The sequence below is a fragment of the Kwoniella shandongensis genome, chromosome 1 (genome assembly GCF_008629635.2).
Source record: "Kwoniella shandongensis chromosome 1, complete sequence".
NCBI classification, from domain to species: domain Eukaryota; kingdom Fungi; phylum Basidiomycota; class Tremellomycetes; order Tremellales; family Cryptococcaceae; genus Kwoniella; species Kwoniella shandongensis.
The window spans coordinates 58171-69011 of record NC_089287.1 but is presented as its reverse complement, the minus strand read 5'-3'; the positions used below and the strand labels follow the sequence as shown (position 1 = coordinate 69011).

Sequence of the window (10841 nt, the reverse complement as noted above, 5' to 3'; positions counted from 1 at the left end):
TGACACGGTAACAATGCAATCTTACGCAAGTAAGACTGGGTGCGACACACTTGCTTACACTTTACGCTCGTACACATCGAGCCAGCACAGTTTGGTTTGTTGTGAACAGGACGGACGCTCACCAAGCAAGCAGGCCTGAAGATTACCGGATAACCGGTTCAGTGGCGTGCTATTCACATTAGTTGTACATGAATCATCTAGTCTGTGGTCTATTTCGACGACGGATCGCGACTGTCGACATGCAGCGATGACAGTGCTGTGAGAGCTCTACATAACAAACTCAAAAGCAGCCTGTAGATTACGATAGCTACAATGCCTTCTTCAAGGACGTTTCAGCCGTAATTGGGGAAAGACCAGGCGCCCCGGCGTTGAATCGCAGACGACACCCTCAGCATCTAATGCTTACAACGATGTTCGGTGCAAGTCGCATCTGTGCAACGCCGAGCCGAAACACGCGGTGTGGAGAGCATACTTTGCTTTTCTGTCGGTGATAATGTTCAGGCTGTACTTCCCTCATTCCATTGTTGTATTGCATTAGTCGCGCGTTGGTTGGCTGTTGCCACGTGGTTGCGAAATCTCGCCTATTATCTGTCGCCGATTTGACGAGAAATGAGTCGACTTGCTTGCATAGATTACATATACGTATTGATTCATCGCTCTCGCAGCTCCAGCAACATCCTTCCTACCTATACCTACTATCACGACTGAGCAGCGAGCCCACCAACATGTACATACGTCCCGTGCACGCTGAGCTCGATGTTCCGACGTTACAACAATTCATCCGTTCATATCCCCTCGGTTTATTCACCACCTCCATCCCTAGTCCCAAATACGCTACACTCCAAACGACACACATTCCCTTCGTCCTCTCAACCCTAGAAGATGATCCAGAGGACAAGGGGAAACTACGGGGTCATATGGCTCGAGCGAATCCTCAAGCCAAAGCTATCATCGACGCGCTCAACGAGTCGGGGGAGGACGAACTATCTGAAGAAGTCTTGATTCTCTTCAACGCCCCCGTCCATTCTTATGTCACACCCAAGTTCTATGTTGAATCAAAACCGGCTGATGGTAAAGTCGTACCTACGTGGGATTTCGCTGCAGTACAAGTTTATGGTCGAGCAACGATACATTACAAGAATAACGACGCGACCGGATCATTCCTCCAACAACAGGTGGAGGACCTATCACGTGAGGGGGAACAATCCATGTTGAAGCGATCTGGGAAAGAAGGGATAGAAAGACCTTGGAAGGTCAGCGACGCGCCTCAGAAATACGTCGATACGTTGAAGAAGGGGATTATAGGAATAGAAATCACGATCGAGAGAATAGAGGGGAGGTTCAAACTTCATCAAGAGGTTTCAGATGGTGATTGGCAAGGGGTCGTTGATGGTTTCAAAGCATTAGGAACGAGTGAGGGTGATACCATGGTCGCTATGCTGGAGCAAAGGGGTAGCAAGCGAAGTGTACAATAACTGCTCATAGCTAAACTAATAATGATAATGAGACTTATCTCCGCGGGGGCCGCGGATGTGCTTTTCGGGTAAACTCCGGTCGTACCAAGCGGGTGGAAAGTAATGTTCGGAATGAGACTTGTTGTTTATACAGTTAGTATATATGCTCTTTGGAGGTGCTTTGCGGGTGCTTTGCACTTTCTGCACAGCAGGCGATTGAACATGTATCGTACGCACTGTAAGACCGCGTCGACATTCATACCACTCGTTACCATATGCAGGGTCTGCTTGCGGTACAGGGGATGCGGCAACTATTGTGATAAGTTACTGTCCCAGTAAGTTACTGTATCCCGAAAATAGAACAATTTTCCGCCCTGAATTCCTGTGCGTACTAGTGACGAAGTGGCACTCGTCGACCTGAAATGTATTTTCGTGTCTTGCGAGTAGAACTACTACTACTACTATCGATATCAAAGGGAAAAGAAAAAAAGAACATGTAAACAAAACAATAAAACAAGCATAAAAGCACAAACGATATCCACCTTACTCGTCCTCTGCCGCCCTTGAGATCCGATGCTGTGCACCCTTTCATCCGTTATCGCATGGTAATCATATCGCTAGAGCCACAAAGTTCTTTCGGACCGCATAGCAGTCAGGGCAGTTCTTGTTCTACCGACACGTTGATCTCTTTCCTATTGACTTTGGAGCACTCATTCAGTGCACTCACTCGCTTGACCCTCTCCTTCGCTACTGATTAATAACCAGGAAAAAGCGATGCCAAAACAAAGGTCAATCATGCTTGGAATCATTTTACCCTGTGCGGTGTTGGTCGTCTTCTAAACATATATAACACAGTCCTATCTCCCAGTGATTCTTCAATCGTTCTCTCATTCATACCGATCCGTCCCCCTCCCGTCTCCCTCTCCTTTCCTCTATTTCCATATAATCATCATGCTTCAAGCTACTACAGCTGTCCTTCTCGCTCTTTCAGTTGGCGCGTCTCAAGCGCTCGGACACGCCGGATGCGGTGGTCACGATATCGCACGTCGAAATCTCGGAGGACCTATCATTGGTTCCAGAGCCGAGTTGAGGGCCATGCAGACCAAGAGATACCTCGGTCCTCGAGCTGCTGCTGCCGTCACCGATGAGGCTAGCGCTGCTTCCAGCGTTGGTGAGTATCATTACGACTTGTGTCATGTTGCAAAGCTAACTGGACTGCATTCTGCCGGCTCAGACCCCGTTGAGGAGTGCATGTACTACTCATACCAACCCGTTCTTGACGTTGTCAAGAACTTCCCCACTGTCTGGCAAACAGCTGCTATCGTTCCCGGTGACGATGAGGCCACTGCTCTCTTCGCCACTATCAACGCGACCGTAAACGCTAAATACCCAAACGTCGGTCCCAAGGGCACACACAACGGTGATTGGACCTTGTCCAAAAACTACGATGCCAAAGATCCCGACTGTTGGTGGACTCATAGTCAGTGTACGACCCCGGCAGCGGACTCTGGCTTGAAAGCCGATATCGTCAGTGTGCCCGAGCCAGAGACTTGGGGTTTGGGCTTCGACGATGGACCCAACTGTAGTCACAACGCTCTTTACGACTATCTCAGAGACCAAGGTCAAAAGGCTACCATGTGGGTGACAATCTTTTGTTCACTTAGAAACGAGCAAGGCTGATGTATAACAACAATCGTGCAGGTTCTACATCGGAAGTAACGTTATCGACTGGCCTCTTCAGGCTCTCCGAGGTATTGACGATGGTCACCAGCTTTGTGTTCACACCTGGTCTCATCAGTGAGTGTCTTCTACAATAAAGCGGTCCGTGTCGTCATGTGCATATATGCTGACAATCTGCTACTCTTGCTAGATACATGACTTCCATGACCAACGAAGAAGCGTTCGCCGAGCTCTATTACACCCGAAAGAGTATTCAGACCGTTGCTGGTGTCACTCCCATGTGCTGGTGAGTGTGGAACGAGAGCGTGAACCCAAAGTCAGTTTCTTTGCTGACGACTATCCCGAAATTATCAGGCGTCCTCCTTACGGTGATGTCGACAACCGAATCAGACTCATCGCCGAGAGCCTCAACTTGACCAACATCGTCTGGTCCGATGACACTGTAAGTGATAACCTTGACTAATTGACGTGCTTCGGAAATCGTGCTGATTTTCTGATCGGATGTGTAGGAGGACTGGCAGGTCGGAACCGGCGGTGTTACCCAGGACGATGTCAGCAAGAACTACCAACTGGTCATTGACAAGGCTGGCAAGGGTACTTACGCTACTCACGGTCCCGTCGTCCTCAACCACGAGATCAGTACGTATTCAGTCGATCTCCTTGACTTAGAGTGAATCTTGTATTGACTTGGTGACTGTGTGTGTATAGACAACATGACCATGGCCGAGTTCCTCACTCAATATGACAAGATCAAGGCCGGTTTCAAATACGTTGTCCCTATCGCTGCCGCTTACAACTGGACGACTCCTTACGTCGAGACCAACGTTACCTTCCCCGACTTCATGACCTACACCAACCAATCCTCTGGCGATTCTGCCTCAGGCAGTGCCTCAGCCACTGATGCCTCGGGCTCCCCTACTGCCGCTGCTTCAGGCGGCAGCGCCAGCCCCTCGGGTACCGGCTCCGCCAACTCCTCCACCGCTGCCAAGAGCGCTGCTGCCTTGGGCGTCGAGGTCAAGGGTGCCGCTGTTTGGGGAGTCGCCATCATGCTCATTGGTCGTATCGCTCTTTCCATGTGGTAGATAACGTCCACCATCCCTCCTTTCAACGACTATACTTTACATACTCCATCTTTAGATGCAAGGACAATAATGACACTTATGAGAAATGATGAAGTTACGCCACCAGAGTCGAAGGGAGGAGGGCTTCAGGGGACTGGAGAGTTCCAAAGGGGGGTGGGGACCTTTGCTAATTCGTGACGTTGAAAGACCTCAACGCGAACGCTACTATGCATTTTGATCTGACTCAATCAATCCTGTTGGCGGGGATTGACATACTATAAGCTTCCTCTTTCCCATACGCTATCTCTTCTGAACTTGAACAACCACCGCCGATTGGAGCACCCTTGACGGAGGGATCGGATGAGCACCAGTTTCTATTCTTGGCCATGAACTAAATGTGCTGTGCAACCTCTGCGTTGTGTGATCTAAACTTGGATTTCTACGCCTGCTAACAGGCTACTGCCTACAGTACTCCCTGTGAGCTACGACATCCAGACCTATTTTCATCTCCTTGTTTTGTCAATACGTAGAGTGTTTACAGCTCGCTCTCCTTTGTTGAACTCTGAAAGCCCGCCTCTCGGTGGGCACAAGACTTCAACCATGCAGCAGAAATAGTGTCCATAGGAGCAGAATACTGTAATACTGAAAGGTACTGCAAGGTCTTCCCTTCTACATCGGGTTCAACGAGAAATATTCGTAACCAAAGACGGGATTGGCATCTAGATTCTCCACCTTCCAATCCGCTTCTGTATTCCTATCTTCGTAAAGATATCTCACAAACGTCTGACATATCCACATATCCCTTGAATCGGAATACCACAGGGTCAAAGACCAATACGGCATCGGTTGACTGAGTGCGAAGGAGGCGCATTCTACTAGGACTTGGTTTTGGGGCATAGTACGAGGATAAGTAGTTTGGACAGGTGGCCAATTCACATCGTCATTCACTACAGTACGCGAACATAATCTCATCAGCTTGGAATGCTTATGAGTACGGTAGTAGGGGAGTGGAGTTCGACTTACCGGGATTATCATCCCCTAGACTGGTTAAGAAATGGGGAGCGACGTGCATCAGATCGAACACCTCGGAATTGCGTGCGGTGATATGTGGCGGTGGGGGAGTAGGCGATGGGATGAGTCTTCGGACTGGTCGATGTAATTTACGCTTTTGACGACGAATTATCTGCGAGAGGGTGTCAAGCTATTGGTCAGTACGCGTGACGCAACTTCTTCATCACGAGATTGGTGATGGATCACTTCCGAGAGCAAGAAGTACCATGAGGATGGGAAGCAGAGAGATGTGCGCGCCAGTCATTTCGTTTACTGTAACCAAGCCGACGTGTCATGTCTATATCTCGCACTCACCTCGGCTCTTGTAGTTTGTCTAATCTTATGCGTCGGCTTTGGCGCACTCAGCACTCTATCAGGAGGAGTAGTGATCGGTCCCTCGACTACAGGATGAGATCTTGCCCTGGTGGCTGTGGCGAACCTATCGCCTCTTGGAGGTGATGGTAAGACAGGCTGGGGTCGTGGGTTGTCGCGAGGGTCGACTCGGAGTGCGACCTTGGCATTGGCGTCCAGCGAGATGAATGGGAGGATTAGAGGAATGAGTGCGAGGATGTATTTCATGCTGACGACACGTAGAGAGAGCAAGCGTGGGTTTCGATTAATATAAACAAAAGACTTTGCTGTATGTGGTGGTGAATGAGTGACTGAGGTGAGTACGTTCGGACCAAAAGCTAGGAAAGTATGTCGATTCAAAGAAAAGCGAAGTCTTCAACTCAAGGTCCTCTTTTTGATATATATGCTGGCACGAGAAAAGTTGATGGAGACTGCTTGATTGTGTTCTGGAGCCCACGTCGAGTGGTCGAAGTCAACAGATGGGACAGGACTTGCGTCGATAAACATCGCGTAGAAGAGGTGATGCGCGACAACAACGACAAAACGTTCTTCACAGCCAAGCGTACGAATAGCTTAAGTCAATAAAGCTGGGAGTACCTATCGAAGCGATATCACTCGTGCATTTGGCAAATGTGTGACAGAGTCGCTCTCTCACGCAGTGCAGTCAATCGGGACCAGATCCTCAGAATCCCTTTACGTGCGTGATTTGAAGCGTGACAGACAGACACACGCTCATCAACGGAGCGCTGATCGCTTGCTCACGCTCCAAGACTGCTACCGGAACCCGACCGTGACTGACTGAGATTGACCAAGATCCGATAAGCAGACAAGATATGCTTCATCCATAATAACTTGCGCGCGTACAACTTATCGTTCATTGTTGTGTTATCACAAACAGACAAGGCACCGGTAATGAAAGATAAGATTACAGTCCATGTGTGCTTTGTGCTCAAAAAATCACTCTTGGATTTCTTGCCAAGTGTAACTGACTGTAGTTTACACGGAACAGAGTGACGTGGTGCTCTCGAACAGAAAATACGCGACGTGAGGGTCGTTACACCTTTGTCGAACGACCGGTTCGTCACTATGTGACAACATGTGACATCTATGCGGCGGTCTATATGGACGCGAATGCTTGGCCCCCTTCCCCTTCACTTCCATCCCTCCCTCACTCATCTAACCTTACACTCCCTCCATCGTTCGGCACGTTCGGATCTATCCCCCAAACGCGTTTCATCCCTCTGTCCCACACCAACCACGGTTCTTGACCGGGTACGAATCTCCCCTTCAACATATTCAACAGGTTCTCATCTGCCATCTCGCCGAACCATGTCCAGAAGAGTAACCGAGTGATCTGTAATCTAGTTCGCCAATCGAGTATTGTTGGGTCATCTGAGAAGTGATACGTATTAAGAGACGGTATTTGGGGGGTGGGGGCCAGTGTGGAATACGAGTACAGATGGAGGAAGAACCGTGAGCGTATCGAGGCGGATTGGCGCGCGGGGAAGTCCTTGCTCGGTGTAGGAGGAGATGCGAAAAGGGTCAAAAAGAGAGAGGTAGTGGAGACAGAAGTGAGTCTTTCTGGGAATAGAATCAAAGAGTGCTGAGGGGACGGCGATAGAAGCAGGTTCGTGAAGAAGTTGGGATCAGATGTGGTGATTCGCAGCGTTTCCGACTCGATGTCCTTCTGCTGGTGAAGACTGGCGTGACCATTTCTGTGACCATTCGACGAGCCATGGCCATTCCCATTTGAATGTCGATCGTCTCCCTTAGGGGCAATCACCATTCTCTCCCTACCGTTCCCAAAGTTGACCTCTAGCCCGACTCCGACATGTTCCGCCCGACCTTGTGCCCAGAGTCCAATCACATCCCTCGCTTTCCTTTCCGTCCACGCTTCCTTTTGCCTTCCAATCACGATGCCCAATCTCTGATCATCCTTCTCAGGTGGGTTAAACACTCCTTCCTGACCCTCTGCTGCAATCTTTGGTTCCGGTCTTGGAAACAGCGCCAACTTCTTCTTGTAATGCAGTATATACGCTTGATAGAACGTGCGTGCGGTCACAGAGAACAAGGTGAATGGCCACTTTGCCAGCGCCGCAAGGATGGCAGAGATCGATCCCGGTTCGAGGGGTATAGGAGGAGAAGGACCAGAAGTCAAGACGGCGGTGAGTTTGTGCGTATGTTCAGGTGTGAGCAGTCGAAGGAGGATCTTGACTTGTGGTATGTGTGAGGGAGGGGCATCAGGAGGGAAAGGATCGATAATGTCAGCCCTGTAATAGCCGTCACGACTGTTGAAGGGCGAGACGTGGAATGATCGAGGGAAGGTGAATGCGAGGTCGTATCTGTGTACGATAGCGGTATTAGTTTGACCAGCTCGCCAACCAGGAGTATATGTAACAGAGGAAGACATATTACGTACCCTGCTGCTGGTTCGTGACGCAGTGGAGAGTCCGCCTTGAGAACATATGCGTGACTGCGTGCTTATAGCGTTAGTGAGCGGTTCTCGGAAGGCAAGAGGCAACCTTCTTTCGAGGGCCTAGATATGATTGGGAGTGTATCAGTACGGTTCGACTCACGCTTCTCCAAACGTGTTATGAACTTCTAGTATCACACATTTCAACGGTCCTCTCCCAGTGCCGTCTTTCGTTTTCCCATAACAATACCAAGTTGTCAATGGGTTCGGTCCTTCCCACCCTACAAAACTCGGACTAGTCACCATCCAGACTCTTCTAATCTCATGAGTTTGTATCCCACATTCGCTCCTCTCAAGAAAAGCTTCCAACTTTTCCCTCAATGAATCTCTTCCATCTCCTTTCCCTAGATAGTTGTTCGATCTGAGACCGAGTATTTTGGTTATCGGATGTCCGGAATATGCGAACACACGAAATGGTAGATTGAGTCGACCACTCTCGAGAGCGTCAATGTCGACACCCACGTAGAGCACAGAGTAGGAGAAAGAATTTCGAGCAGTGAGAGGGAGATATCGACCATGTGAAGTGACAGCCGGTATGAAGAAAGATGGGAGAAAACCATCCGTTGTATTGGATGAGCTGGATAGTGGAGGTTTGACGTATGATCGGTAGTGTAGTAATAGGGTGAGACCGATACCAAGGCCAGCGGTGAGGAGGCTGACTGCGGTGGAAGGAGAGACTAGCGACATAGCGCAAGCCAAAAAGGTGAGAAAGAGCCCCTATAGTTGAGTGAACGTCAAATGAGCACAAAGAAAGATGGGAAAGATCAACGGACGTCTGACTTCAGGAACCGGCGACGATCGGCTAATCTATCTCAATCACGATGATATCACTACAGGCGGCGGTAACTAACCTCTTATGTTTCTAATAACGGGTCTCCTTCGTTCCGTCGACGATATATCGTATATGCATTGTACCAGTGGTGACATCGATTTGGAAAATCCCTTCCCAATCCACTCTACATCTACGTCTATTTAAGGCTACGAATGCGAGTGTAACGCTTGATTACTTCGACACACCCTCCACAAACTCCTTGACCAGATCTACAGTCTCCTTTGGTCTCTCCGCATGCACCCAATGGCCCGCATCTAACACTTCCAGTCTCATGTTAGGGAAGAAGGCCTTGGCCGTAGGTATATTGTGTTTGTTGATATATCTCGAATGTTCGCCCTTCAAGAACAATGTAGGTCCCTTCCATTCTGGTGAAGACGGAGTGACAGGAGGAGGTGGTTTGTATGGGAAATCACCTATGTGTAGGATAGAGGTGGAGAGGAGCTGAAGCGGGTTTCGGAAGACCAAATGCGGGTCGGCGCCGTGAGTGGTACGTGCGTTGGTGAGAAGGAATTGACGGGTCGCGAGGACCTGGTGCAGAAAGCCAGAACATCAGATCGTGACACAACTAGACGGATGTCAACTGTTACTCACTGGTTCCACTTTCTCTAGTATCTTGTCCGCCTCGTGCTTCGTCTTCACACGAGCCTTCTCAACTTCCATCATTGCTTCTGTGTAGGCAGCAAACCTGGAACAACCGCGTCAGCTATCATACCATGTATACAGTTGCAGATATGTGTCCACTCACTCTGGTGACATCTTGCCCACAGCAGGGGTCATATCCACGCTGATCAATGATCTCAACGGCTTGTTGAGCTTCTCGTTCAACGCAAAGGCCATGACCGCTTTTCCTCCCCTAAATCACCAACATTTAACATCATTATAAGCCACGTCTTATCACGTTCTTGCCTAGTCCACTTACATACTATGTCCAAGGAGGTTGACACCAGACTTCAATCCTTGTTGATCAAGAAAATGAGCGATATCTTCAGCCATTGCTGAGTAGGTGTGAGGTTCAGCATGGGGGGATTGACCGTGATTTCGGAGATCCTATATCCATCACAAGTGAGTTGAAGATAATTGCAAACGACAAGGACAACGTACGAGGGTATAAATGGGCATGCCGAGTCTCGATGCGAACATCTTTGCTAGCGAGCGCCAATTCTGCTTAGACCCACTGCGACAGACAACCATCCATCAGCGATTATTCGAAGATCAGATTGGAAGGTGTATGGCTCACAAAAGACCGTGACATATCACCAGAGTCTGATCATCCGTTCTCGGTGTGGTAGGTTGCACAACATCGAAAGAAAGTTCGACGGGAGCACCATGTCTGATCTCGTTGGATTTGGAAGCACGAGAATGCGTGTATCGACTAAAAGACAAAGAAGGGTTGGTGGTCGATGTTACGAGCTGGGATGTCGAAGCCAATACGGCGCGTCGTTGTGACAAAGCGAGACCGACTTGTCTAGGAGTACTTGCTCGAGCCGGGGGGATAACAGCTCGGACTGCACTACGAGCAGACGATGGACGCATGTTGATAAAGGAGGGCAATCACAGATAAAAGTGTTTTAGATCGTGATGGAGAGGAGAAAAGAACAATGCGTTGAAATACGCGGTCAGTCCAAGTGGAGGACAGGTGCTCTCATTTGTCATCCTAGACTGGATTAGTTTATACAACAAGTCTGGTCCGACTTGCATGACGATTGCATAGAGCATTGCATCCAAGGTGATGACCGCATCGCTACAGAGCAGATCCCTCGCGATAATGATGTAGCATGCAGGTCGACTTCGATGCTGAGGAGCACTCTAAGTGCCCAGCGTGTTTCGAGCATTAAACTAGCTAGTTACTGTGACGCAGGCCTCCCTCTGTCTCTCGAGGGCTTCAAGCAGTTACATGCATGCTAGGTAGGCCTCACAGGCCTGACATGCTTGGAGTTGAA

General features: G+C 49.3%; 5 protein-coding genes across 5 annotated transcripts; 2 read left to right on the top strand and 3 right to left on the bottom strand.

The window, feature by feature from the left end:
- Positions 1-725: 725 nt before the first annotated feature.
- On the top strand, positions 726-1475 carry CI109_100033 (uncharacterized protein; the record flags this gene model as incomplete). The annotated part of the gene is made up of 1 exon (XM_032007117.1): positions 726-1475. The coding sequence occupies one exon, from the start codon at positions 726-728 to the stop codon at positions 1473-1475; it is 750 nt and encodes a 249-aa protein (XP_031858614.1).
- Positions 1476-2405: 930 nt separating this feature from the next.
- CI109_100032 (uncharacterized protein) lies at positions 2406-4216 on the top strand (the record flags this gene model as incomplete). Its single annotated transcript, XM_065966713.1, has 8 exons — positions 2406-2526; positions 2581-2625; positions 2689-3091; positions 3156-3251; positions 3325-3420; positions 3489-3576; positions 3644-3773; positions 3843-4216. 8 exons carry the CDS (start codon positions 2406-2408, stop codon positions 4214-4216), a joined length of 1353 nt encoding a protein of 450 aa, XP_065822785.1.
- Positions 4217-4864: 648 nt separating this feature from the next.
- CI109_100031 (uncharacterized protein) lies at positions 4865-5824 on the bottom strand (the record flags this gene model as incomplete). Its single annotated transcript, XM_032007119.1, has 3 exons — positions 4865-5142; positions 5219-5378; positions 5561-5824. 3 exons carry the CDS (start codon positions 5822-5824, stop codon positions 4865-4867), a joined length of 702 nt encoding a protein of 233 aa, XP_031858616.1.
- Positions 5825-6764: 940 nt separating this feature from the next.
- On the bottom strand, positions 6765-8756 carry CI109_100030 (uncharacterized protein; the record flags this gene model as incomplete). The annotated part of the gene is made up of 3 exons (XM_032007120.1): positions 6765-7938; positions 8016-8069; positions 8173-8756. 3 exons carry the CDS (start codon positions 8754-8756, stop codon positions 6765-6767), a joined length of 1812 nt encoding a protein of 603 aa, XP_031858617.1.
- A 316-nt stretch (positions 8757-9072) lies between these two features.
- On the bottom strand, positions 9073-10434 carry CI109_100029 (uncharacterized protein; the record flags this gene model as incomplete). Its single annotated transcript, XM_032007121.1, has 6 exons — positions 9073-9429; positions 9493-9586; positions 9647-9754; positions 9821-9948; positions 10003-10075; positions 10139-10434. 6 exons carry the CDS (start codon positions 10432-10434, stop codon positions 9073-9075), a joined length of 1056 nt encoding a protein of 351 aa, XP_031858618.1.
- Positions 10435-10841: the final 407 nt, after the last annotated feature.